The following is a 25,304-nucleotide window of genomic DNA, read 5'->3' as shown; positions in this document are numbered from 1 at the left end:
ATAACAAAAACAAGTTGAACACCCTTCTTTTTGGTCCTGGGCCTTGAACTGTGGGCCTAGGCATTGTCCCTAAGCTGCTTTTTTGGGCATTTTTTTGTTGTTGTTGTTGTTGATTGTAGAGTTTGAACTCTGGGCTTGGGTGCTCTGGGCTTGGGTGCTGTCCCTCAGCTCTTCAGCTCAAGGTGAGTGTTCTCTATCCCTTGAACCACTTCTAGTTTTCTGGTGGGACTTTCCTACCTGGGCTGGCTTTGAACTGCAAACCTCAGATCTCAGCCCCAAGTAGCTAGTATTTCAGGGGTGAGCCACCAGCACCCGGCTAAGCACCTTTTTGTATCACAAAAAATAAGATTTAAGACTTTTTAAAAAAAGTTTTTGCCTTTCTATGTGCCATGTAATAAAATTAGGCGTTTTTCAGCATATTCTAATGGCAAAGAAATGAAAGTAGAATTTAAGTTTCACCTCTGAGTTTGAAGGAAAAGATGATCTGTCAGATTAAAGCATGGTTGGTTTGGATTTGTCACTCACCACCAGCTTCATCAGTTAACCAATTCCTGCCAAATATTGTAAGTAATTCCTGACCAATATTGTTTCAACTTTAAGAAAAGTTTTTATGTGTTTGTTTATTTTAGGCCTTTTCAATCGCACCTCCAATGACTGAGCTATGTATGTCTCAGCCCCCAGAAGTGTTATGCTATTCATATTTTACTGTATATCTTTGAAAGAGGAGCTGGCCATAGAATCTATACTGCCATTATTCTGTCTTTAAGAATAGTAATTCTTGCAGGGTGCTAGTGGCTCATGCCTGAATCCTAGTTACTCAGGAGGCTGAGCTGAGCATCTCAGTTCAAAACCAGCATGGGAAGCTGGGCGCCAGTGGCTTATGCCTGTAATCCTGTCTACTCAGGAGGCTGAGATTTTAGGATTGCGGTTCAAAGCCAGCCCGGGCAGGAGACTCTGTGAGACTCTTACCTCCAATAAAAACCACTAGAAAACCGGAAATGGCATTGTGGCTCAAGCTGTAGAGCGCTCGCCTTGAGCTGAAGAGCACGGGGACAGTGCCCAGGCCCAGAGTTCAAGCCCCATAACCAACCAAAACAAAAAACGGGGGGGGGGGGGATTTGGGTGGGGGGGCAGGGGGAGGCTGGGAAGGGATGTGAAGGGTAAACAAAGGAGGAGGCTGCAATGCTTGATAAGAAATGTACTCATTATCTTGCCCATGTAATTGTAACCCCTCTGTACAGTATGTTCACAAAAAATAAAAATTAAACAACAACAAGAAACAAGAACAACAACAACAAAAAACCTAGTATGGGCAGGAAAGTCCAGGGACTGGTATCTCCAGTTAACCACCAGAAAGCTGGATGTGGGGCCATGGCTCATGTGGTAAAACATCAGCTTTGAGGAAATAAAGCTGAGGACTCCCAGGCCCTGAATTCAAGTCCTGTAGTAAAAATTATGGACAAAGCCAGATGTTGGTGGCTTATACCTATAATCCTAGCAAGAGACTGAGGTCTAAGGATCGTGGTTTGAAGCCAGTCTGGGCAGGAAAGTCTGTGACAGACTCTTTTATCTCTAATAAACTGCTAAAAAAAAAAAAAAAGAGCCAAAAGTAGAGCTATGGCTCAAAATGGTAGAGCAATAGCCCTGAGCAGAAAATCTCCCAGACAGCTCTTAAACCCCACAAACAACAACAACAAAAAAGATAATTCCTAATTTTTACTTTTTTTTTTTTTTGTTGGCCATGGGGCTTGAACTCCGCCTGGGTGCTGTCCCTCAGCTCTTCAGCTCAAGTCTAGCTCTACCACTTGAACCACAGTGCCACTTCTTTTTTTTTCTGCTTATGTGGTGCTGAGGAATCGAACCCAGGGCCTCATGCATGTGAGGCAAGCACTCTACCACTGAGCCACCTTCCCAGCCCCTTCTTATTTTTATTTTTTTGGTCATGGGGCTTGAACTCTGGGCCTGGGCGCTGTCCCTCAGCTCTTCAGCTCAAAGCGAGCGCTTTACCACTTGAGCCATAGCGCCACTTTCTGTTTTCTGGTGGTTTATTGGAGATCAGAGTCTCACAGACTTTCCTACCCAGGTTGGCTTTGAACCATGATCCTCAGATCTCAGCTTCCTGAATAGCCAGGATTACAGGCGTGAGCCACTGGCACCCAGCTTCCTTAAATTTTTTAAGGCTTCTCCAATGCTCCTTGTCTGAACAATAACCTTGGCATCATTTCTGATCTGCTCATAGCACTTGCTTGAAATGACTGTTTTATCTTTTCAAATTATGTACTTGCTCTGTTTTTCCTGTACTCTTTTGACACAGCCATCTGGTAGTATTTTCCATATGCTGGCTTTTGCTCATCATTCCCTGTGCTTTTGAGACCTTTTGGCTGTTAGGTGGTTGGATGTGAGGGAGCTGCTTTTACTTGTCTTTTTGGTAAATTAAGGAACCATGGAAGCTCATCTACAAATGCACAGTGTTGCACACCCAGGAGGAGTGCAAATATGAGCCCAGCATGAGACATGGCTTCAAAAAAACAAGAGCTAGGGGCTGGGAAGGTGGCCCAGTGATAGAGCGCTTGCCTTGCATGCATGAGGCCCTGGGTTCGATTCCCCAGCACCACATAAGCAAAAAGAAAACGCTGGAAGTGGCGCTGTGGCTTAAGTGGTAGAGTGCTAGCCTTGAGCTGAAGAGGTGAGGGACAGCGCCTAGGCCCAGAGTTCAGGCCCCACAACCGGACTCAAACCAAAAACAAAAAAAAAACAAGAGCTAGCCGGGCGCCAGTGGCTCGTGCCTATAATCTTAGCTACTCAGGAGGATGAGATGTCAGGATTGCGGTTCAAAGCCAGTCCGGGTAGGGAAGACCGTGAGATTCCTTTCTCCAGTTAACCACCAGAAAACCAGAAATGGCTCTGTGGCTCAAGAGGTAGAATGCTAGCCTTGAGATAAAGAGCTCAGGGGCAGCGCCCAAGCACAGAGTTCAAGCCTTACGACTGATGGAAAAAAAAAAAAAAAAATCTGTGAATCCCTGGAAATGGAAACATGTTTTTTTGTGTGTTTTTTTAAAGTAATTTTAATTGAGATTAAGTGATACATACATTTCACAAATTTCACAATATTGAAGGATAGTAATAGTTAAAGTCACAAACACATTTTAACCTTTTATTGGTGGTGGTGGTGGTTGTAAGGGCAGTGGTGTTTGTTTTTGCTTTGGGTTGTTTATCGTTTGAGGAGGGGAGTAAAGGAGATGTGCAGAAAATGAGGAGGAAGGGTGAACAAATGGCAATCATGCTGTTTGTGGAAAATGGTGTGTATAATTTGGGCAGGATTGGGAGGGGGAAATGGGGAAAGTAAAAGAAGGGGGTAATATTCAGACAAAGAAACATACTCATTACCTGATTTACGACATGGTTACCCTTCTATGCAACACCTTAACAATAACAAAATTAATTTTAAAAAAATACAACGGCTTTCAACAGAAACTCTTTGAACTTCTGGGGGCCTGAAGGGCCTCCTGGTAAGAAACCCTCCTCCCTCTGTGTCATATGGTTCAAAGGAGGAAGGAGCGTAGTCTTGGCTTCCAGAAGTCTGTAGGGTGTCCTGCTCCTTGTGTCGTGTGTGTGCGCACGTGTGTGTGCATGCGTGTGTGCGCATGCGTGTGTGCTTGTCCTGGGGTTTGAACTTAGGGCCTGGGTGGTGTCACTGACCTTTTTGCTGAAGGCTAGAGCTCTACCACTTGAGCCACAGCTCCACTTCTAGCTTTTTGGGGGGCGAGTTTTAGCGGAGATGAGTGTCTCACAGGTTTTCCTTCCTAGGCTAGCTTTGAGCTCCGATCTCAGCCTCCTGAGTAGCTAGAATTACAGGTGTGAGCCACTGGTACCCAGCTTCTTTGTGCCTTTTTATGGATATCTTTTCATGCTGATGTTGGACCATTTTGTTACAAGTGGCTTGTAATTAGTCCTTCATCCTCTATATGTAATTCCACAGTTTTTTTTTTTTTCAGATTAAATTTAGTCTGCCTCCCAACTGTCTGCTTCTCCTTCAGTGTGTGACCAACATTCTCTTATATGTGAATATCTGCAGCTCAATTCAGTATCTTCTCAATTATCACTTAACTTCGTGAATCAAAAACACGTTTGTGGGGCTGGGAAGGTGGCTCAGTGGTAGAGCGCTTGCCTTGCATGCATGAGGCCCTGGGTTCAAATCCTCAGCACCACATAAGCAGAAAAAGCTGGAAGTGGCACTTTTGGCTCAAGTGGTAGGGTGCTAACCTTGAGCTGAAGAGCTGAGGGACAGCGCCCAGGCCCAGAGTTCAGGCCCCATGACTGACAAAAAAACAAAACAAACAAAAGAAAATGTTTGTTCTGGCAAAGAACCGGTATCTGTCTCATGTCTCTTGTCTGCTACCCTGTAAGCAACATTTCAAAAGTCAGGATCTGTGGTTCCTACTCCCCAGATTACATGCTGAGTTCATTGGGGAGTGTGCGTTTTTCAGATCCTGGAGATCTCTAAAGAGTTGGTTATTTTCCCGTAAGGGAAATGCGTTATACCTAGGCACCGATGAAGCCCTGGTTTACTGCCATCTCCTCTTCCTTAGTTCTTCTGTGGCTGGGGTATCATCAGGCTGTGGGTTTAGTACACTGTTCCCTGTCAGGTGTGCAGTGGAGTGGGCAAGGTGAGAGCCATTGTGCCAGGTGGGACAAATGTCTAGAAACAGTAGCCTTTGAACATTTTGTGTGTGGGGGGGGGGGCAGTGGGATCCAGAACCTGAAGCCTATGTCTACCTGAGTGAAAAAGGCCCATAAGACAAGGAAGCCCAGTCTGAGGGATGGTGGAGGGGATTTTGATCCCTTGGCTTTCTGGGGGCTTATAGCTCTGGCTGGGATGCTCCTACTATTATCTCTTCAGGCTTAGACTGTGATGGCAGTGTTAATCTCATTCCCTCCCTCACCTCTTCTCTCTTTTGAGTGCGCATGCACCTGTGCAGGTAGTATTGGGATTGGGGAATTTGAATTTAGGACTCATGCTTGCTAGATAGGCATACCACTGTGCCCGTAATAGGTTCATTGGTTGAGACTGGCAGGGCCTCACCACTATTCAGGCTGGCCTCAAACTATGATCCTCCCAAGTAGTTGGGATTACTGCCATGTACTACTATGTTCAACCCCCACTTTTGTTTTTTTTTTTTTTTTTTAACTGTATTTTTTTTTGTCTTTTCTTTTTTGGTACTGGGGATCGAACCCAGGACGTTGCACTTGCTAGGCAAGCGCTTTGCCACTGAGCTACATCCCAGCCCTCAACCCCCACTTTTGGTTTTCACATCTTTCCATAACCCAGTATTTTTTTTTTTTTTTTTTGTCAGTGTGGGGCTTGAACTCTGGGCCTGGGCGCTGTCCCTCAGCTCGTTAGCTCAAGGTGAGCACTCTACCACTTGAGTCACAGTGCCACTTCCAGTTTTCTGGTGATTAATTGGAGATTAACCTGCCCTGGCTAGCTTTGAACCTCGATCCTCAGATCTCAGCCTCCTGAGTAGCTAGGGTGACAGGCATGAGCCACTGGTGTCTGGCTCCCAATACTAATTTTGTGAGCATGCTAAGTTGCCTGAAACATTTTTGTGATGTGAAACAAAGATTGAGAACTTTCTAAAGCAGTAATTGTTTTCGAATGAAGTGGGGTTCTTTTTGTTTTTGTTTTTTTTCTTTTTTTGGTACTGGGGAGCAAACCAAGGACATTGCACTAGCTAAGCAAATACTTTTTTTTTGGTTGATCATGGGGCTTGAACTCTGGGCCTGGGTGCTGTCCCTGAGCTCTTCAGCTCTAGGGTAGCCACAGCTAGGCAAATACTTTGCCACTGAGGTACGTCGCTTGTAGCCCTCAAATGAAGTTTTAGTATTTTCTTTCAAAAATTTTTTTCTGTATGTGCTTCTAATATATATAGGAATATATAGCTCTTCATTTGTACTTTTAGTCAGATAGTACAACAAAGTATTTTGTTACAGAGAAAATGGCAGTAAGTACTTACTCCTGCTGCTACTGTCCTTCTACCCAAATCTGCAGGACATGTGTGCAACCAGAGTCTTAACCTTTCCTTTTTGTTTGTTTTTGTGCTGGTTCTATGGCTTGAACTCAAGACCAGGTAATAGTCCCTGTGCTTTTTTGCTTAAAGCTAGCACTCTTAACATTTGAGCCACAGCTCTACTTCTGGCTTGATTATTGGAGATCAAGAATCTCACATGCTTTCCTTACTCAGGCTGACTTTGAACTTCATCCCTCAGATCTCAGCCTCAGGAGTAGCTAGGATTACAGGTGTGAGCAACTGCTTGGCCAGTAGTGCTCATTAAACTGTTCTCTGCGGCAAATGGTTCTTATAATTCTAGTATCCCTGCTAAGGCAGGAGGATTGATAGTATGAAGCCAGCCTGGGCTACTTAGTGAGACCTTGTCTTAGAAAAGCCATAAATGGTGGACTGGGAAGGTGGCTTAGTGGTAGAGTGCTTGCCTAGCAGATGCATGAAGCCCTGGGTTTGATTCCTCAGTACCACATTAAAAAAAAAAGCCAAACAGGAGATCTCATTTTTGGCAAAGTCATATTCTGTTGTTCTGTTGGAGTGTCATGGAAGGCTGGGGATTGGTTACTGCCTCCTTGGCCTTCCTGTGCCTGGTGGGTGCTAGGTCGTCGTCATCACTCATGCGTGTGTGGTCACCTCCCAGCATCTCCATCTCTGAGTGAAGCTATTCGCCCACACAGTGGACTGCTTCCATGTTTACTTTCTTGTGGATGGATTTAAAACCTTCACGAGCTGGGCACCCATCTGTGTTTTCCTATTTCAATCTTGTGAATCCTCCCCCAGCCTAATTATTTTTTTCTCCCAGTTGTAAAAGTAGCATATGCTCCGAATTTGAGAATATTTCAAGAAATTTGAGATCTAGGAATATAGCTCAGCAGTAAAGCACCTGTTTAGAATGTGTGAGGCTCCAGGTTCCATCCCTAGAACTAAAAATCAGTAAGTAAATAGAAAATACAACTAAGAAGGGAATAATGATTTTGCCTCCTAGTACAGGGCATATTTTGGGGTGTCCGCAGTTAATATGATATGAGTCATATGGCATCTTTAAACAACTATGATCCCTTCCGTCTCCCTCAGACTGTTCTTGAACTCTGGATCCTCTAGCCTTAGCCTTCTGAGTGCTGGGATTGCAGGTGTACATCACCATGCCCGCCCAGCTTTCCTACATTAAAAAAATTATTTTTAAACTTATTTTTGTTTATGTGGTGACAAGGAATCGAACCCAAGGCCTCATGCATGCTAGGTAAGCACTCTACCACTGAGCCACCTTCCCAGCCCTCTTTACATTTTTGGGCAGCATTTTGACTGCCTCTTTCGCCTTTTTTTTTTGTCCAAGACTGAACTCAAACTCAGTACCAGATGCTTTCACTTATTGGCTAGTGCTTTACCGCCTTGACTGCCTCTTTGTTTTAGCAGAGCTAAAACTTCCTTTAGAGAAAATAGAAGGGTTGCATAGTCAGTCTTTTGATGTAGTTGATTGCTTCTACTTTCTGTTATTAACAGCTCTCCTAATAGGTTGTTTCAGTCTTTATATTATTTTGTCTTATAATCTTAAATGTATTAAAATTATGCATGAGCTGTGAGATTTCAGGGCATTCAAGATTTCTTTTCTTCTTCTTTTTTGCCGGTCCTGGGGCTTGAACCCAGGGTCTGGGCACTGTCCTTGAGCTTCTTTTGCTCAAGGCTAACACTCTACCACTTGAGCCACAGCACCACTTCCGGCTTTTTCTGAGTATGTGGTACGACTGAGCAATCAAAACCGAGGGCTTCGTGTATGTTAGGCAAGCACTCTACCACTAAGCCACCTTCCCAGCCTTCGAGTCCTTTTCTTTTGACAGTAGTTGGGTTTGAATTGCGGGACTTGCACGTGCTAGGCAGGTCTTCTGCCACTGACTCATGCCTCTAACCCTTTTTTATACTGGCATTTTGAGATACGGTCTCACGTTTTTTGCCCACACCCAGACAGTAGTCTGCTTATTTTATCCCTCCTGTCCTAGCTGGATGAAAGACACATCCTCTACAATGCCCAGCTTCTTCCATTTTAACATTCTAAAGTGTACAGTTCATGAGTATAGCTAGTACTTTTTGCCAGTCTCTTTCTTTCTAAATCCTTTCGGTCTAGACAATATTGATGATACAAGCTTGTATTTTAGTTCTTTTGCTTAAGGAGTATATCATGCATTTTTTCAGATTGTTACAAACACAGTTGGCAAGCATATTTTTTATGGTGGCCTAATACTTGGTTACACAGTTGAAAAAATACTTTTAATTTCATGCGTTTTCTGTTACTGGTTTTGAAGGATAGTGCGTTCATGGTGGTAAATAAGAGATGTCTTGTTGGAGCTTTTAAACTTTTTTTGTATATTCATTTTGTCATCAATGTTTGTATCTCATTTGTTGCCTTTGGAATCTTAGGTAAAGGGAAGAGAATGATTTTCCATCATCTTGCTGAGAATCTTTGCTTAAGGGTTGCCTCGGCAGGCCTATTATTCAAAACCAGCTCATGACTTTGCTTTGTCTTCAAAAGATGGGTCTCTGGGAGGTAACCTCATTATCAGCATGGAATCTGTGAATGCTAGTTCACATTGGTTTTATACCGTGATAGGATTTTAATCAATCTTAAGGCCACATTTAAAAGTCTTCTCACTTGTTTTTCCACAAGAGAGAATTTTCCAAAAGATTAGTTGTCCTCACATTAAAAGCTTGCGGGCTGGGCAGGTAGCTCAGTGGTAGAGTGCTTGCCTTGCATGCATGAAGCCCTGGATTCAATTCCTCAGTACTACATAAACAGAAAAAGCCAGAAGTGGCATGCTATGGCTCCAGTGGTAGAGAGCTAGCTTTGAGCTGAAGAGCTGAAGGACAGGGCTCAGGCCCCACATCCGACAAAAACAAAAAAACCTACATTTGCTTACATGGAATATTTTTACATCAGCAGGTCCCAGATGAATGAATGTTCAGGAAAAAAGAGGTGCATTGCGGATCATTGCTAAGAATGTGTGGCGCTATGGATACAGTTGCTCAGGAATACCTCATTAAAGAGGTGACACTTGAGATGGTCCTAGCAGCTACCCAGGAGGCTGAGGCAAAGACGATCAGTTGAGGCCAGCCTGGGCCACCAAATGAGATATCATTTAAACAAAACAAAAAAGACTATCTGGTGTACCAGTGAAATTGAGATTAAAAAAAAAAGTGAGACTTGAATTGAAGGAAACTGAGCATCAGTGACTCACGCCTGTAATCTTAACTATTCAGGAGGCTGAGATCTGAGGATCCCTGTTCAAAGCCAGCCCAGGCAAGAAAGTACATGAGACTCTTATCTCCAAGAAACCACTCAGAAAACCAGGAAGTAGTGCTGTGACTCAAGTGGTAGAGTGCTAGCCTTGAGCTGAAGAGCTGAGGGCCAGCACCCAGGCCCAGAGTTCAAGTCCCACAACCGACCAAAAAAAGAATTGGAGGAAGCTAGATGTGGTTACAAATGCCTATGGCCCCAGTGATAGATTGTGAGTAAAAAGCTATCTTTGACAATATGGTGAGAACCCTGCCTGGGGTAATGGGAAGGAGAAAAAAATTCAAATCTCTTGAGTTCAATCACCAGTACTGCCTAAAAGAAAAGTAAAGAAGGTCGAGAGTGAGCCAAAGCACCCTAGAGATGAAGAAGGAGTGTAAGTTTGAGGCTAGCCTCATTTGGAGGATCAGAGTTTGAGGCCAGCCTGTGTAGAATATTAGGAAGACCTTATTTCAGTCAGCAAGCCAGGTATGATGGTACATACCTGTGATCCCAGCTATGCTGGAAGATAGCTTTATAGGTAGGATTCTCAACTGATTCAAGGTCAGCCTTAGGCAAAAACATAAGACCCTGATTCTGAAAAGTTAGTGAAAAGCAAAAGTCTTGGAGCATGGTTCAGGTACCTGCTTAGAAAATACAAGGTCCTGAGTTCAAATCCTAGTACAATGCCAATACCCCCCAACTCCCCCAAAAAAGAAAAAGGCAAACCAAGGGGATATATCTGATGAAGACCATACCAAGTGAAAGAAGCAGCAAGTATGAAGGCTCCTGAGGACATGTCGGGCATATTTGAGAAATAAGGAGGTCAATGATGAGACTGGAAAAGACTTGATAGTTAAGTTTTCTTTCCTGATGGGTGTTTTAAGAAAAGGCTTATTTGGGCCAGGTGCCGGTGAGTCACACCTGTTACCCTAGCTACTCAGGAGGCTGAGATCTGAGGATCACGATTTAAAGTCAGCCCAGGCAGGAAAGTCTGTAAAACTCTAATTTCCAATTAACAATCCTAAAAACCAGAAGTGGCACCATGGCTCAAGTGCTAGAGTGCTAGCCTTGAGCTGAAGACCTCAGGGACAGCGCCCACACCCAGAGATCAAGCCCCATGATGGACTAAAAAAAGAAAACACAACTAATTATGCCTTTTCAGGACTTGGGTGCTATCTCTGAGTTTCTTCGGCTGAAGGCTAGCACGCTGCCACTTGAGCTACAACACCACTTCCAGCCTTTTCTAAGTAGTAGTAGTTTGTTGGAGATACGAGTATCACTCACTTTCCTGTCTGGGCTGGCTGGCTTCCAACCACAATCTCAGCCTCTGGAATAGCCAGGATTGCAGGTGTGAGCCACCGGTGCCCAGTTCCGTGAGACTCTTACCTCCAATAAACCCCTCAGAAAACAGGAAGTGGCGCTGTGACTCAAGTGGTAGAGTACTAGCCTTGAGCTGAAGAGCTGAGGGAGTTCAAGCCCCAGGACTGACAAAAAAAAAACCCAAAAACTCATGGGCTTTCCTGCCCAGGTTGGCTCTGAACTGCGATCCTTAGATCTCAGCCTTCTGAGTAGCTAGGTTTATAGACATGAGCCACTGGCACCCGGCCCATTGTTGCATTTCTCTGGACAGTGTATGGGCGTTCCAATGACTGGCCCTGGTGGTGCAGGTGTACTGGGCAAGTGTACCAAGCTGTAGCTCTAGTTTGTTAAGGGTTGTTTTTCTACCATGAGGCTATCCTGCATCACACCTTCCCTGGTGACTGCCTGACTCTGGAGCTTTTCTTGGGCAGAGTAAGTGGCTCCAGTGGAGCCCATTTATCCTCTCATTAACTAAATTCTGGAAGAATGAACTAAGTTAGGCCCAGGAGCTTTGATGACTCATCAATGTTTTATTTATTTATTTATTTATTTAGTCATGGGGCTTGAACTCTGGGCCTGGGCACTGTCCCTTAGCTCTTCAGCTCAAGGCTAGCACTCTACCACTTAAGCCACAGCACTGGTTTTCTGGTGGTTTCATTGGAGATAAGTGTCTCACAGACTTTCCTGCCAGGGCAGGGCTTTGAACTGCCATCCTCTGTATCAGTCTCCTGAGTAGCTAGGATGACAAATGTAAGCCACTGGTGTCCAGCTCATTGATGTTTGGTTTGCAGGACAGAAAGTTCAGAATATTAAGACGTCATCCTACACTCCTTAAATCGGTTCTGCCTGCATCTTGGTGTGGACTGTGAGGGAATGCTACAGCGTGTTCTAGGGTGGATTATGTTCTGTGTGCCTTTCCTGTTTGTAGTTTCATGGGCGGCAGTGAGGAATATGGAAAGCTGAGATGGACGATAAGTCTAAAATCAGGAATGACATGATATTTACAGTAAGCATCCAAGATGATAATGGCATGGGTTTTTCTGGAAGCCGTGACCTGCGGACTACCAGAGATGCTCAGGTGCCACATGATATCTAATGAACATCAGAGGGACCTGGGAAGAGGATCAGCTTTTTTTGTTTTTATTTTCATCAGAGGTGTAAATGGATTAAAAGAGCCCTGCATAGGTATTTTATACTTAGTTTAACACGGTTAAGAATTCTGAAGCCTGGCACAGGCTTACAGGCATGAGCCTGAGTAATCCTAGCTTACTCAAGAGGCTGAGATCTAAGGATCTCGGTTCAAAGCCAGCCCTGGCAGAAAAGTCTATGAGACCCTTATCTCCAATTAACCACAACCAAACCAGAAGTAGAGCTATGGCTCCAAGTAGTAGAGTGCTAGCCTTGAGCAAAATTGCTCAGGGACAGTGCCCAGGCCCTGGGTTCAAGCCCCACAACTGACAAAAAAAAGGAATTCTGAGCAAAATTGAAAAGGGATTTGCATTATTACTAGTATTGCTCTGTTAGCAAAAGCAATTTTAGATCTTTACAAAGTCTAAAGCCTGGCCACTGAGAAGCATCTTGTACTTGGACAATTTGCTTATTATGGTACCTGAGTGGCGCTGTTTCTGGCAGGCAGCATGTGACAGTAGCTTTCCGGGTGTTGATAATGCTTACTCAGGTCTTAGCACTTTCGCTCCTTGAGTGAGCTAGTCTGTATGGAACTAGAGGAAGGGCATCTCAAGAGCGCCATCTTCTGGAGAGAAGCAGGAGAAGCTAGAATGCCCTCATCCTTGTGGTCCCATTGCCTGTGTGGTTTGAGGGCATTTCTCACATTGCTCCCTACGCCTTCTGTAGTGAGTCAGGTGGGAAATCAGGACCTCTGGGTCTCCGTGTTCTTTGCAGATAGGAAAGCTTATTGATTCCTAATTCTGCAATCTGAGTACACACACAGTTGGGTTCTCTGAAAGGAGATAAACACTAACTTATGGTAACACTCTTTTCCAAGATATATTTTTCTACCATAGAAAATGACTGTCCCGTCTGTATAATAAGAATGCTATATCAAGGTGCAAGTTCCAGAGACCCTGGGCCCTTGAGAAAGTGGGGAGCTATGGCTTTCTAACTCCGGTCCTGGACGTGTTTCCTAAACTCCTCCCCCAAGTTGTTGTGTACCTCATAGGAAGGATCGTGAGGCCCAAAGTAAGAAATTCCTTTAATGAGCCTGGCACATAGTAGGTGCTTTACATTCAAGGACAAAGGGCCCATCTCCACAGACTCTTTCTCACTACCACCGTTCCAGTGGGAGCCGTGGGACCTGGAGGAGTTGCCCAGTAAGATGCCTGTACAGACATGGAAGTGTAGCTCAAGCCCTGTGCCATGGTGCTAGTAGACTAAGTCCGTAAATTATAGGCAGGAAGTTTCACGTTCTGAAACAGTAAACAGGGTGTGTGTGGAGGTGTGCCGAATGGATGGTGTAATTTGTACAGCTCTGCCACGTAATCATGATCTCCAAGGCCTTCACTGAGGTGGGTGAGAACCTTGATTGCCCCAGGAATGCAACTTTGGTTCTAAAGGTGTGTGCCAGCTTTTGGTGATCAAGATCTAAAGGTGTGTGCCAGCTTTTGGTGATCAAGATCTAAAGGTGTGTGCCAGCTTTTGGTGATCAAGATCGAACTGATAAAAATAGTCTGTGACCTAGAACACTGTGTATCTTTTTTAATGGATTTAGCCAGCCTCTCAATCAGTTGTTTTTAGATACAGAGGTTAATCATTAAAGCCGAGCTGGCGCTCCATTGCTAATAAGGTTAATGGAGCTTGGCTTTGGCTTTGGGCAGTGGTAATGTGTGGGGGACACCTTGGGTGAGTAAATCTAACCAGGTGATGCATAACATAAGTTGGTTTTGCCCGTACTTAAATACATTTTATTAAAAAAATATATAATTAGTGGAGAAACTTCGGCACCATACACCTTAAGTGTAACAGTCCTAATTAGAAAATAGGCTTAAATAATGAATATTATGTTAGAAAGTGTAATTTTACCCCCATGGCTTTGTGGCTTTGGGTTTCTCTCCTCCTGTAGTGGCTTTATAATACTACCGTGTCTCCCATCTATCTGCCCCAAATAACCCCGCCCCTCTTGTTTGTCTTTCTGTGGGAAGAGGCGGGGGCTGGTGTGGGCGGGGCCCTATATGAGCTCACACTGTTTGTCTTTCTGCTGGAGCGGAAGGGCCAGTGACTCTCCAGCAGCAGAACCCAGGCTCCTTCTAAACAGCACATCGTCGCCTTTGTGTTTGCTTTCCGGCAGGTAGAGTGTCCTTTGCCAGTCCAGGCGTGAAGAGACACCGACAGACACAGGCAGAAGACGCACTGGCCGCCAGACCCCGCTGCCTCCCCTTCCTTCCTGCTGCCTGCGTCCGGAGGATGAGCCCAGCCTTCAGGGCCATGGACGTGGAGCCCCATGCCAAGGGTGTCCTGCTGGAGCCCTTTGTCCACCAGGTTGGGGGACACTCCTGCGTCCTCCGCTTCAACGAGACAACCCTGTGCAAGCCCCTGATCCCGAGGGAGCATCAGTTCTATGAGACCCTCCCAGCGGAGATGCGCAAATTCACTCCCCAGTACAAAGGTAAGCCCCCAGCCGCTGGAGGGGTCTCCAGGCTGGTGAGATGTGAGGGGACTGTGGCCATGGAAGGCCCTGGCAGCTAGCCACCCTGTGAGCCCGCTCTCCCTCCCACTCACTCTTGTGTTTTCCCCTCCATCCTCCTCTTCCTCCTCTTCTTGGCCCTCAGCCCAGCACCTCGCTCCCTCAGTTTCAAAGCCCTGGGTAAGATTGCACAATTGTTTTGTTTTTGTGGATTGTTTTGAGTCTCTCTCTTCTCTGGTGGAAGTCTAGTTGTGTCTTTATGTTCAGGTGTCTCTTGATTACAGTAAACCCATAGTCCCCCACAGAGGGGACAGTGGGGGAAGACTTTAGGAGGATTTTGCCCAGAATTCTTGCAGCCTGCTTTTTGTCCTCCAGGAAACCAGAAGCCCTGGTGATTAGGTAGGCTGGGAGCAGGGTTGAGTCATGGAATGCAGGAGTGGGAGGACTGCGCTGATTAGCTGAAGCCCTTTGCTATTACGGAATGTCCTCAGAATTGCTATGTAAAGGCAATCCTTTGATTCATCCATGGTGACGTTCTTCTTTTTTAAACAATGCATTTTTCAAGGGGTGGGGGTGGGGTGTTTGGGAATATTGGCAGCTACCAACCAGCATGGTGTGGTCTTTCCCGGGGAGTGGGGCGTGTGTGTCTGTGGGGAACCTTTTGTAAATCAAAGGAGAAGCCCATCAAGAAACTTTAATTTTCAATGTGCACTATTGGTTATCCAAAAGACTCTAGGGCAATGTAGGTTCTTGTGGGACTGTTGAAACTTGGTTCTTTAAAGACAAGAATGTATTGGGTACCTCCTGTCTGTACTCTCGAAATGCATGTGTTTTGGTGGGGGCGGGGAAGCCAGGGGCCCTCACTCGGTCCTTTTCTGTTGTTTTTTTTCCAGGATAAAGCCCAAGCTCCTTTGTTAGCTAGTCACTCCTGCCCCATTTTTTCCCCCCTCCTGGTCCTTTTCCCCCATGGCCACAGGGAAGTGTGGTCCCTGAGTTCTTCCCCACCCCAGGAGCTGGGGGCCACCTCACAAGTGTCGTCTCTCTCTGAGCACGCATTCCTTTGCAGCAAGCAAGCGGGCAGGCAGCAAGCACTGAGCAGATTGAGTGATCCCGGGGGCAGAGAGGCCTGGCAGGAAAGGCGTTCAGCCAGTCGGTTGTAAGGCGCTCGTCGGCACCTGCTGAATGGCTCCCTCCTCAAAGACTGTCTAATTACACATGGCAGGCTCTAGAGACTCAAGGGGGAAAGCTGCTTTCAAGGCCGCCATGTGTCTGTGCATCCTGGCCCAACCCTATCTGCCTTGTGTTCATTTTGTTCTTTTGTGATACCCAAACTGCAAGACCAATAAAAGTATAATAATCGAGAAGGACAAAAGGCTCGGGGGGGGGCACCCACCCAAGTGGGGGTGCTGCAGGAGGCCTTTTGCTAGGGTGTCTGTGTGCTGTGTGATTTGTTTTGTTTGCGCTCCCTCCCCCTTTTATTTTGCTTTGCTTATTTACCCAGTCTTCCCTCACCCTCAGATGCTTCTTACCTGGAGGCAAACCTGTGTTCCCCTGTGTTCAGGCTCTGCTTTAAAGCAGAATTCCAGGCCGGTCAGAGTTGCTGTGTAGGGCATTTCAAGTTCCCATGAGATATAAAGATCATTGTTTTTTTTTTTGTGTGTGTGTGTGTGTCTCTCATAGGACTAGAAGAGTTACATAACAATTAATAAACATTTTCAATATGGAAAAATGTGTCTTGTAATTCTTTGGCTCTTGCCTTGTTGGGTACTTTAGAGAGGAAGTCTCTCCTCGGCCATGTTTGCTCCCTAATCGCTTGTCTTGTATGGTGTCATTTTTTTCTAGCTGTTTTGATATTTGTTAGGTTGCAGATGAGTTTGGGGCCTCTGGCAACATAGAGACTTAAGGAACAGGGTAAGAAAAAAACACACATGTTAAAATCATGTTACTTAGAACGCATCTTCCCATCACATTAAAAGTCCTTTTGCTCCTCACCCTCCTCGCAGGTGTTGTCTCCGTGAGCTTTGAAGAAGATGAAGACAGGAACTTGTGTTTAATAGCATATCCATTAAAAGGGGACCATGGAACTGGGGACATTGTAGATAATTCGGACTGTGAACCCAAAAGTAAGCTGCTGAGGTGGACAAACAAAAAACATCATGTCCTAGAAACTGAAAAGTCACCCAAGGATTGGGTGCGTCAGCACCGAAAAGAGGAGAAGATGAAGAGGTGGGTAAAGACCGAGGGGAAATTTGTACTCTCTGTGTGGTGGGGAGCAGGTGGTTTCCTGATTACAGCCTGAAGCCAAAGACTCAGGGTGGAGACCTGTAGGGGCCTTGTCATTCTCTGGCCACTTCCCACATGCCATTTTTGACAAGTAACTGCAGAGGCAGCTGTAAAAGAAAGTCATTCATTCATTCTTCTGCTCTATGCCAGGCCATAGGAAGATACGACAGATATGACAGGACCTGTGCCTTTATCCCAGATGACTCACCAGGAGCATGGTTGAAACTCAAAGCTCCATGTGGGTGGGGCCTTCCAAGTTTTCACATAATTGGTAGAGCTTGTGAAAGTGTAAAATACAAATTAAAAAGTGTGGACAATGGGCTGGGAAGGTGGCTTTAGTGGTAGAGCGCCTGCCTTGCATGCCTGAGGCCCTGGGTTTGATTCCTCAGTACCACATACACAGAAAAAAGAGCTGGAAGTGGTGGTAGAGGGCTAGCCTTGAGCAAAAAGAAGCTTAGGCACAGTGCCCGGGCCCTGTGTTCAAGCCCCGGGACTGGCAAAAAGAAAAAAAAAATTAAAAAGTGTGGCCAAGTAGTTGAACTTATTTCTATGAAATTTCTGTTGAGATTTCCCCAGTCTCAGCATGTAGAATCAGGGGAACCTGGGGGACCAGAGGCCAGCCTTCTGCAGTTACTGCCTTGGAATTTGGCAACATAGAAGCTGATCTTGTATCTAAAGTCTGTGTAGGTGTGGTAGGCTGGTCTCTTTTTTTTTTATTTTATTTTAATTGTATTTTATTTTTGTGCCAGTCCTGGGGCTTGAAACTGAGGGCCTGGGCACTGTCTCTGAGCTGCTGTTGCTCAAGGCTAGCACTCTACTACTTGAGCCACAGTGCTACTTTTGGCCTTTTCTGTGTATGTGGTACTGAGGAATTGAACGCATGGCTTTATGCATGCTAGGCAAGCACTCTACCACTCAGCCACATTCCCAGCCCCTGAGCAGCATTTTTGTTCAAGGCTGGTGCTCTACCATTTGAGCCATAATTCCCGTTCCAGCTTTTTGGTGGTTAATTGGAATCTTATAGACTTAATCTGCCCAGGCTGGCTTTGAACCATGATCCTCAGATCTCAGACTCCTATGTAGATAGGATCACAAGCTTGAATCACTGACACTGGCTCTTATAACTTTTTTTTCCAGTCCTGGGACTTGAACTCAGGGCCCGGGCACTGTCGCTGGGTTTATTTTTGCTCAAGGCTAGCATTCTACCACTTGAGCCACAGTGCCACTTCCGGCTTTTTCTGTTTATATGGTACTGAGGAGTTGAACCCACAGCTTCATCATGCATACTAGGCTAGCACTCTACCACTAAGCCACATTCCCAGTCCAGCTCTTTTAATTTTTTTTTTATTTTGAAAATACCATACAGATGGGTTACAATTACATGGGCAAGATAATGAGTACATTTCTTATCAAGCATTGTTGCTTCCTCCTTTGTTTCCCCTTCCCATACCCCCCGCACCCCCGCCCCCGCCCCTGATCCTCCCCTCCCCCCCCTAAACTTGTAAAGTTCGTTTTTCTACGTAACGACTTGTACATCTCATTGTTGCAATGGGTCCACCTGTATCCCTATTTAAACGATTTGTTTTTTTCCCTTCCCCTCCTCAAATTATTATTATTATTATTTTTGTTGGCCGTGGGGCTTGAACTCTGGGCCTGGGCGCTGTCCCTCAGCTCTTCAGCTCAAGGCAAGCGGTCTACCACTTGAGCTACAGCGCCACTTCCGGTTTTCTGGTGGTTTATTGGAGATAGGAGTCTCACGGTCTCTCCTGCCCGGGCTGGCTTTGAAACGAGATCCTCAGATCTCAGCCTCCTGAGTAGCTAGGATTACAGGCGTAAGCCACCAGCGCCCGGCAGCCCTCCTCAAATTATACCAACATAAAATACAGTGAAAAGCAGGGGTTATACCGTGGGGGAGGGACATACAAAGCAACAAAGAAATAATCTTATAAATATGTTAGAAACAATAGCATGAAAGAAAAAAATTTGAATACTTACCTTGGGGTTCATTTCCCTAACATCAACTTATCTGACCTTTTCTGCTTGACTCAGACATATACTAGTTATTCAGGGAAACCATGGGACCTATGTTTCTTTGGGCCTGGCTTATTTCACTTAATATAATTTTTTCCAAGTCTTTCCATTTCCTAACAAATGGGGCAATGTCATTCTTTCTGATGGCAGAGAATTCCATTGTGTATATATACGATATTTTCTTGGTCCATTTATCTACTGAGGGGCATCTGGGTTGGTTCCATATCTTACCTATGGTAAATAATGCTGCAATAAATATAGTTGTGCTGGTAGCTTTAGTGTGGTCTTGTTTGTGATCATTTGGGTAAATGCCCAAAAGTGGGATTGCTGGGTCATAGGAGAGCTCTATGTGGAGTCTTTTGAGGAACCTCCATACTGCTTTCCAAAGTGGTTGAACAAGTTTACACTCCCGCCAACAATGCAGTAAGGTTCCCTTCTGGCCACATCCCCTCCAGCATCGTTATTAGAGTTCTTGATTAGAGCCATTCTAACTGGAGTGAGGTGATATCTCAATGTTGTTTTGATTGGCATTTCTTTTATGGCTAGAGAAGTTGAGCATTTCTTCATGTGTCTATTGGCCATCCTTCTTTCCTCTTCAGAGAAGTTTCTCTTTTAAGTCTTTAGCCCACTTATTTTTTGTGCAGTTGTTTCTTTGAAGATTCATTGTTGGGGGATTTAATTTTTTGAGTTCCAGGTATATTTTAGATATGAGACCCTTGTCCGTTGTATGGCTAGTGGAAGCTCTTTTAATTTTTCATTTTATTTTAATAAACTTATCTGTGGAATAATACATATAAGACAAAATATATTCGTTTGAAGTATTTAATGAGTTCAGACATAGACATGTGAGATCACCACCATATTAAAATATCCAACTTTTTGTTACTCCAAAAATGTCCTTTATGACTCTTTGATAACCGACTTGATGAGACATGGTGATTTATTGGATCTTTATCTCTTCACAGCCATAAGTTAGAAGAAGAATTTGAGTGGCTAAAGAAATCTGAAGTCGTATACTACAACATAGAGAAGAAGGGGAATATAAGTTCCCAGCTTAAACACTACAATCCTTGGAGCATGAAATGTCACCAGCAACAGTTACAGAGAATGAAAGAAAATGCAAAGCATCGGAACCAGTACAGTATCCTTTGTTCAGAGGGTATCTTTGCCTTGGAGAAGGGGAGAAGGAAGGAGAGATTAGGGAAGAGAAAAAGGACAGGTATTTTCTTGTTTGTTCTTTTGGGTTTTGGTTTGTGAGACAGCAGGGTCTTTCAACTTTAAACTGATTGCTGTGATTACAGGCATGCACCACCACAGCATGGACATGGTTAGGATTTTTAGTCAAGGTTGAGTTTTTTTCTACAGGTTCTCCTAGGCTGCCTGGTGTGGTAACTGGGGGCAGATACTACCCCCTGAGGGATAGGGTCTGATTTAGTGAATAATGGTTCTTGGGAGGTAAAAAAGCTAACTCTCACTCATCATCAGGAGGGTTTTAGCTGGGGAGACTAGAGAGAGGTGGCAAGGGTTGGTACTGATCTTCAGACCCCTGCAGACAGGTTCTAAATAAGAGCTGACTGGAAGGACTGAAAGGTGTGAGGGAGGGAGGGAGGACTGACTGAACATGAACTGTGCATGAAGAAAGCACCAGACTCTGTCACTCTCCCTCTCCCACTTAACCCATAAAGACACTATTTAGCATTTTTTTGGTTTTTACAGTACTGGGATGAAGCCTATAGATTCATGTTTTTGTTTTTTTTTTTTAAATTATGGGTTAGCGTTCATCAGAACTGAAATTTTATTATAACTTTTTTTTTTGCCAGTCTTGGGGCTTGAACTCAGGGTCTGGGCATTGTCTTTGAGTTTCTTTTTGTTCAAAGCTAGCACTCTAGTACTTGAGCCCCAGCACCACCTTTGGCTTTTTCTGTATATGTGGTACTAAGAAATCGAACCCAGGGCTTCATGCATGCTAGGCAAGCACTCTACCACTAAGCCACATTCCCAGCTCTTTATTTTAACTCTTAGGAAAACATTAAAAACAAAACAAAAAACAGCATATTTCATTGAATCCTAAGTTCTCATCATCCTGGTTTGTCAGTTTCATGTCCTAACTATAATACCCATAACATAAATACCAGCCCTTTACAACCATTTTTCTCTGTATGTGTGTTAAGTGTAAGTAAGTAAAAGTGCTATAGATCCAACCTGTGACCTTTTGCATGCTAGACAAGCATTCTACTACTGCTGTATTTCTCTCCCTCTCTCTTTCTTTCTTTCTTTTTTTTTTTTTTTTGTCAGTTGTGGGGCTTGAACTCTGTGTCTAGGCACTGTCCCTTAGCTCTTCAGCTCAAAGCTAATGTTCTACCACTTGAGCCCCAGCACCACTTAGGATTTTCTGGTGGTTAATTGGAGGTAAGAGTCTGAGTGGTTGGGAAGGTGGCTCAGTGGTAGGGTTCTTGCCTTGCGTGCATGAGGCCCTGGGTTTGATTCCTCAGCACCACATAAGCAGAAAAGGCCGGAAATGGCACTGTGGCTCAAGTGGTAGAGCGCTCACCTTGAGCTGAAGAGCTGAGGGACAGCACCCAGGCCCAGAGTTCAGACTCATGAATAAAAATAAAAATAAAAAGAGTCTCACTGACTTTCCTGCTCAGGCTGGGTTTAATGACAATCCTCAGATCTCAGTTTCCTGAGTAGCTAGGATTACAGATGTGAGCCACTGGTGCCCAGCTTATTGCTGTATCTGTAGCCCCTTTTCAAACAAATTTTCTTTCAGTTGGACTCTTTGAAGCAAATCTAAAGTAAATCCTGGGCTGGGAATGTGGCTTAGTGGTAGAGAGCTTGCCTTGCATGAATGAAGGCCTGAGTTCGGTTTCTTAGTACTATATACACAGAAAAAGCCAGAAGTGGTGCTGTGGCTCAAGTGGTAGAGTGCTAGCCTTCAGCAAAAGAAGCTCAGGGAGGGGCTAGGAAGGTGGCTCAGTGGTAGAGTGTTTGCCTTGCATGCATGAGGCCCTGGATTTGATTCCTTAGAGCCATATAAGTAGGAAAGCTGTAAGTGTCTCTATGGCTCAAGTAGTAGAGTGCTAGCTTTAAGCTGAAGAGCTCAGGGACAGTGCCCAGGCCCAGAGTTCAGGCCCTACAATGGACAAAAAAAAAAAGAAAAAGAAGCTCAAGGACAGTGCCCAGGTCCAGAATTCAAGTCCCAGGATTGGCAAAAAAATAAAATTTTTAAAAAAAGTAAATCATTTCATCTCTACACTTTAGCATTTGTCTCTGAAAGAAGAATTGTATTTGTTGACAGTACTGGGGTTTGCACCCTAGGCCTCAGCCTGCTAGGCAGGGGCTCTACCACTTTAGCTATGCCACTAGCCTAAGATAAAGATATTTTATTTATTTTCACTCTTGTAAAATACTTCAAGTCCTTATATTTCTAATTTCTCAGTAAGTATATTTGTACCATTGATTTGTTTGAATTGGGATCCAGGTTAGGTTCACATGGTATAATGGATTGAAATGTTTTAAGTCATTAAATAGCACTCCCATTTCTTGGAAATTTGTCGTGAAAGACACTGATCCATCATCTTAAATTTACCTTTGGTATCTTGTTACTGTGTTTCTCCCACTTTCCAATAAGTTGATAATTGAATGTAAAGGCTTGATAAAACAGGTTCAGTTCCTGGGAGGTAAGGAGCAAGAATCTTCAAGAGATAGAATTGTACATTGGGAAGTACACTGGTTGCCTTTCTCTTTTGAATTATTATTGCCTTAGAGCCATCTCTTCCATTAGGTGATTAAAAAACAAATTATTAGTCATCAGCTAGAATCAAGTAAACAAAGAGCAACTTTTCTTCATTATTGTCCTGCGGTACAGTTTTATGTAGGAGGGAAGGCTAAATGTTTATTTTCTTTTACTAATTAGTATTTGAAATAATGGGTGGGTTCCCTAACATTTTCCAGAGATACCCAGTGAATTTTCCTCATGTGCTTGTGCACGCACGCACGTGTGTGTGTGTGTGTGTGTGTGTGTGTGTGTGTGTGCGCGCGCGTCCGCACGCTGATGCTAGGGTATAAACTAAGGGAGGGCTGAATGTTCTCATTTGTTTTTTTTTTTTTTTGCTCAAGGCTGGCGCTCTTACCACTTAAACCACAGCTCTATGCTTTTGGCTTGTTAATTGGAGATGTGAGTCTCAGATTTATCTGCCTGGGGTAGTTTCACCCTGTTATCCTCTGATCTCAGCCTCCTCAGTAGCTGGGATTATAGTCGTGAGCCATCACCAGTCTGATAGCTAGTGAATTTTTTAGCATCATTATAAATGCATGAACTTAAATATATCTGTGGCATTGTAATTCATTGCGGTTGTGATGCTCAGAATATTCCAAGTTGGACACAGCCAGGGTAGTTTCTAATGTTGTCATGCTTTCTGGTATGAAAAAGATAGTTCAGGAAATGGCTATGAGTATTTTCTCCCCAGTTGTAAACTCAAACCATTCTTCTAGAGCTCGGCAGATCTTTTCAGTAAATGGCTAAATAGTAGATAATTTAGCTTTTGGTGTCCATACAGTTTCTTTGTCACAGCTTTATCACTATGAAAGCAGCTATAGATAATAATGTAAATTCATGAGTGTGGCTGTGTTCTATAAAACTTAAGTCACTGTGATTGAATAGCATTTCATTTTCTTTTTTGGGGGGCGGGGGTCGTAGGGGCTGAACTCTGGGCCTGAGCGCTGTCCCTCAGCTCTTCAGCTCAAGGCTAGTGCCCTACCACTTGAGCCACAGTGCCACTTCCAGCTTTTTTCTGTTTATGTGGTGCTGAGGAATCAAACCTAGGGCCTCATGCATGCCAGGCAAGCACTCTATCACTGAGCCAACTTCCCTGCCCTAGCATTTCATTTTCATAGGTCATAAAGAGAGAGAGAGAGAGAGAGAGTGTGTGTATGCACACATAAATTTTTGTTTTGTTTTTTGTTGGTTGCTGGGCTTGAACTGAGGGCCTGGGCACTCTTGCTGAGCTTTTGTGCTCAAGGCTAGCTCTCTACGACTTTGAGCTACAGTGCTACTTCCAGTTTTTCTGGTAGTTGTTGAGAAGAGTTTCATGGACTTTCCTGCCCAGGATAGCTTTGAACTTTGGTCCTCAGATCTCATCCTTCTTAGTAGCTAGGATTACAGGCATAAGCCACTAGCACCCAGCTAGGTTTTTTTGTTTTTGGGGAGGGGGGTTTTGTGGTGGTTGTTTTGGTTTTGTTTTAACTTTTAATAACCAATCCCAGCTATTTGGGGGGGGGGGAGTAGAAAGATCACAATTTAAAGACAGCTGGGCACAGAAGTTACAAGACTGTCTCAAAGATAAACCAGTCTTGGTATCTTATGCTGTACCTACAGAGATGGCACAAGTAGAAAAGTTAAGGTCTGGGGCTATGTCTTGGCAAAAGCTAGATACTCTATCTAAAAAAAAAAAAAAAAAAAAAGCAAAGACTGATGAGCGTGTGGCAAGTGTACTTGCTAGTAGGTCCTGAATTCAAGGCCCCTCTCCCCCAGATACACACACACTTTTAGCTTATAGACTGCACAATGAATGAGTAGACCATAGTTTACCAATTTCTCCCCTCCAAGGCGGGGTGGTTCCTGTTAATGGGAGATGGTGAGACATGTTTGTGCTTATTACTTCTGGTCATTGTTTCTAGCTCTTTCTGTACATGTGGATCATAGACAATTTTTAAAGCAAAGAAATATTTTCATCCAGGCTCGGATGGCTCACCCCTGTAATCCTAGCTACTCAGGAGGCTGAGATCTGAGGATGGTGGTTCAAAGCCAGCCCAGGCAAGGAAAGTCCGTGAGACTCTGATCTCCAATGAACCACCAGAAAACTGGAAGTGGCGCTGTGGCTCAAGTGGTAGAGTGCTAGCCTTGAGCTGAAGAGCTGAGGGACAGAGCCCAGGCCCAGAGTTCAAGTCCCACGACTAACACCCCCCCCCAAGTTTTTTTTTCTTCATAATTTCATACTGATAGCCAAACTATCAGATTTCTAGATCTTATTTGCTGTTTTATTTGTAGGTGGGGACAGTGTGCTGTTGGAATCTGGTCCTACACCTAGCTATTCTGGAAATAGTGTGCACATCTCCCAGCAAGCACCCTGGCCTCCCTGAATAGATGACGGCTTAACTAGTGGGGTCCCCTATAGACTTGAGCTCCTCTGGGTCTCTCCGCATGTGGGCATTAAGCTCTGAGAGTAGTGCCAGGCCACTGTGTAGCACTAGCACTTTCCTTGTGAATATCTTCCTTAACAACTGAGAATTTATCTTATTGGAGAACCTGACTTCCCGCTACGAGGTGCCCTGTGTCTTGGATCTCAAGATGGGCACACGGCAGCATGGCGATGATGCTTCAGAAGAGAAAGCAGCCAACCAGATCCGAAAATGTCAGCAGAGCACATCTGCGGTCATTGGGGTACGCGTGTGCGGCATGCAGGTGAGTTCAGGCCAGGACAAGAGTTGGCTGGGCCATCCAGTGGCTCGTCACCCTGGCCAGGGCATAGTCCTGTTGTCTCTAAAGTGCTCACATTTGAGCCTTTATGAGTCTTGCTTTGCGACCAATAAGAAAGCTTATGTAAGCCCAGTACCTGCGGCTCAACGCCTGTAATCCTAGCTACTCAGGTGGCTGGGATCTGAG

The 25,304-nt window shown here is 44.6% G+C and overlaps 1 protein-coding gene across 1 annotated transcript in view; it reads left to right on the top strand.

The window, feature by feature from the left end:
* Positions 1-25,304, top strand: part of Ip6k2 (inositol hexakisphosphate kinase 2) — a 29,841-nt gene that overhangs the window by 2,635 nt on the left and 1,902 nt on the right. The window contains exons 2-5 of the mRNA XM_070017718.1: positions 13,991-14,308; positions 16,330-16,552; positions 19,606-19,781; positions 24,928-25,103. Coding sequence (XP_069873819.1) covers positions 14,107-14,308; positions 16,330-16,552; positions 19,606-19,781; positions 24,928-25,103 — 777 coding nt within the window. The 5' untranslated portion in view covers positions 13,991-14,106. The remainder of the gene's footprint in view (positions 1-13,990; positions 14,309-16,329; positions 16,553-19,605; positions 19,782-24,927; positions 25,104-25,304) is intronic.

Source organism: Dipodomys merriami, unplaced genomic scaffold, assembly GCF_024711535.1.
Source record: "Dipodomys merriami isolate MVZ:Mamm:240054 unplaced genomic scaffold, mDipMer1.0.p SCAF_125, whole genome shotgun sequence".
Taxonomy (NCBI): domain Eukaryota; kingdom Metazoa; phylum Chordata; class Mammalia; order Rodentia; family Heteromyidae; genus Dipodomys; species Dipodomys merriami.
This window is presented reverse-complemented; position numbering and strand designations above follow the sequence as displayed.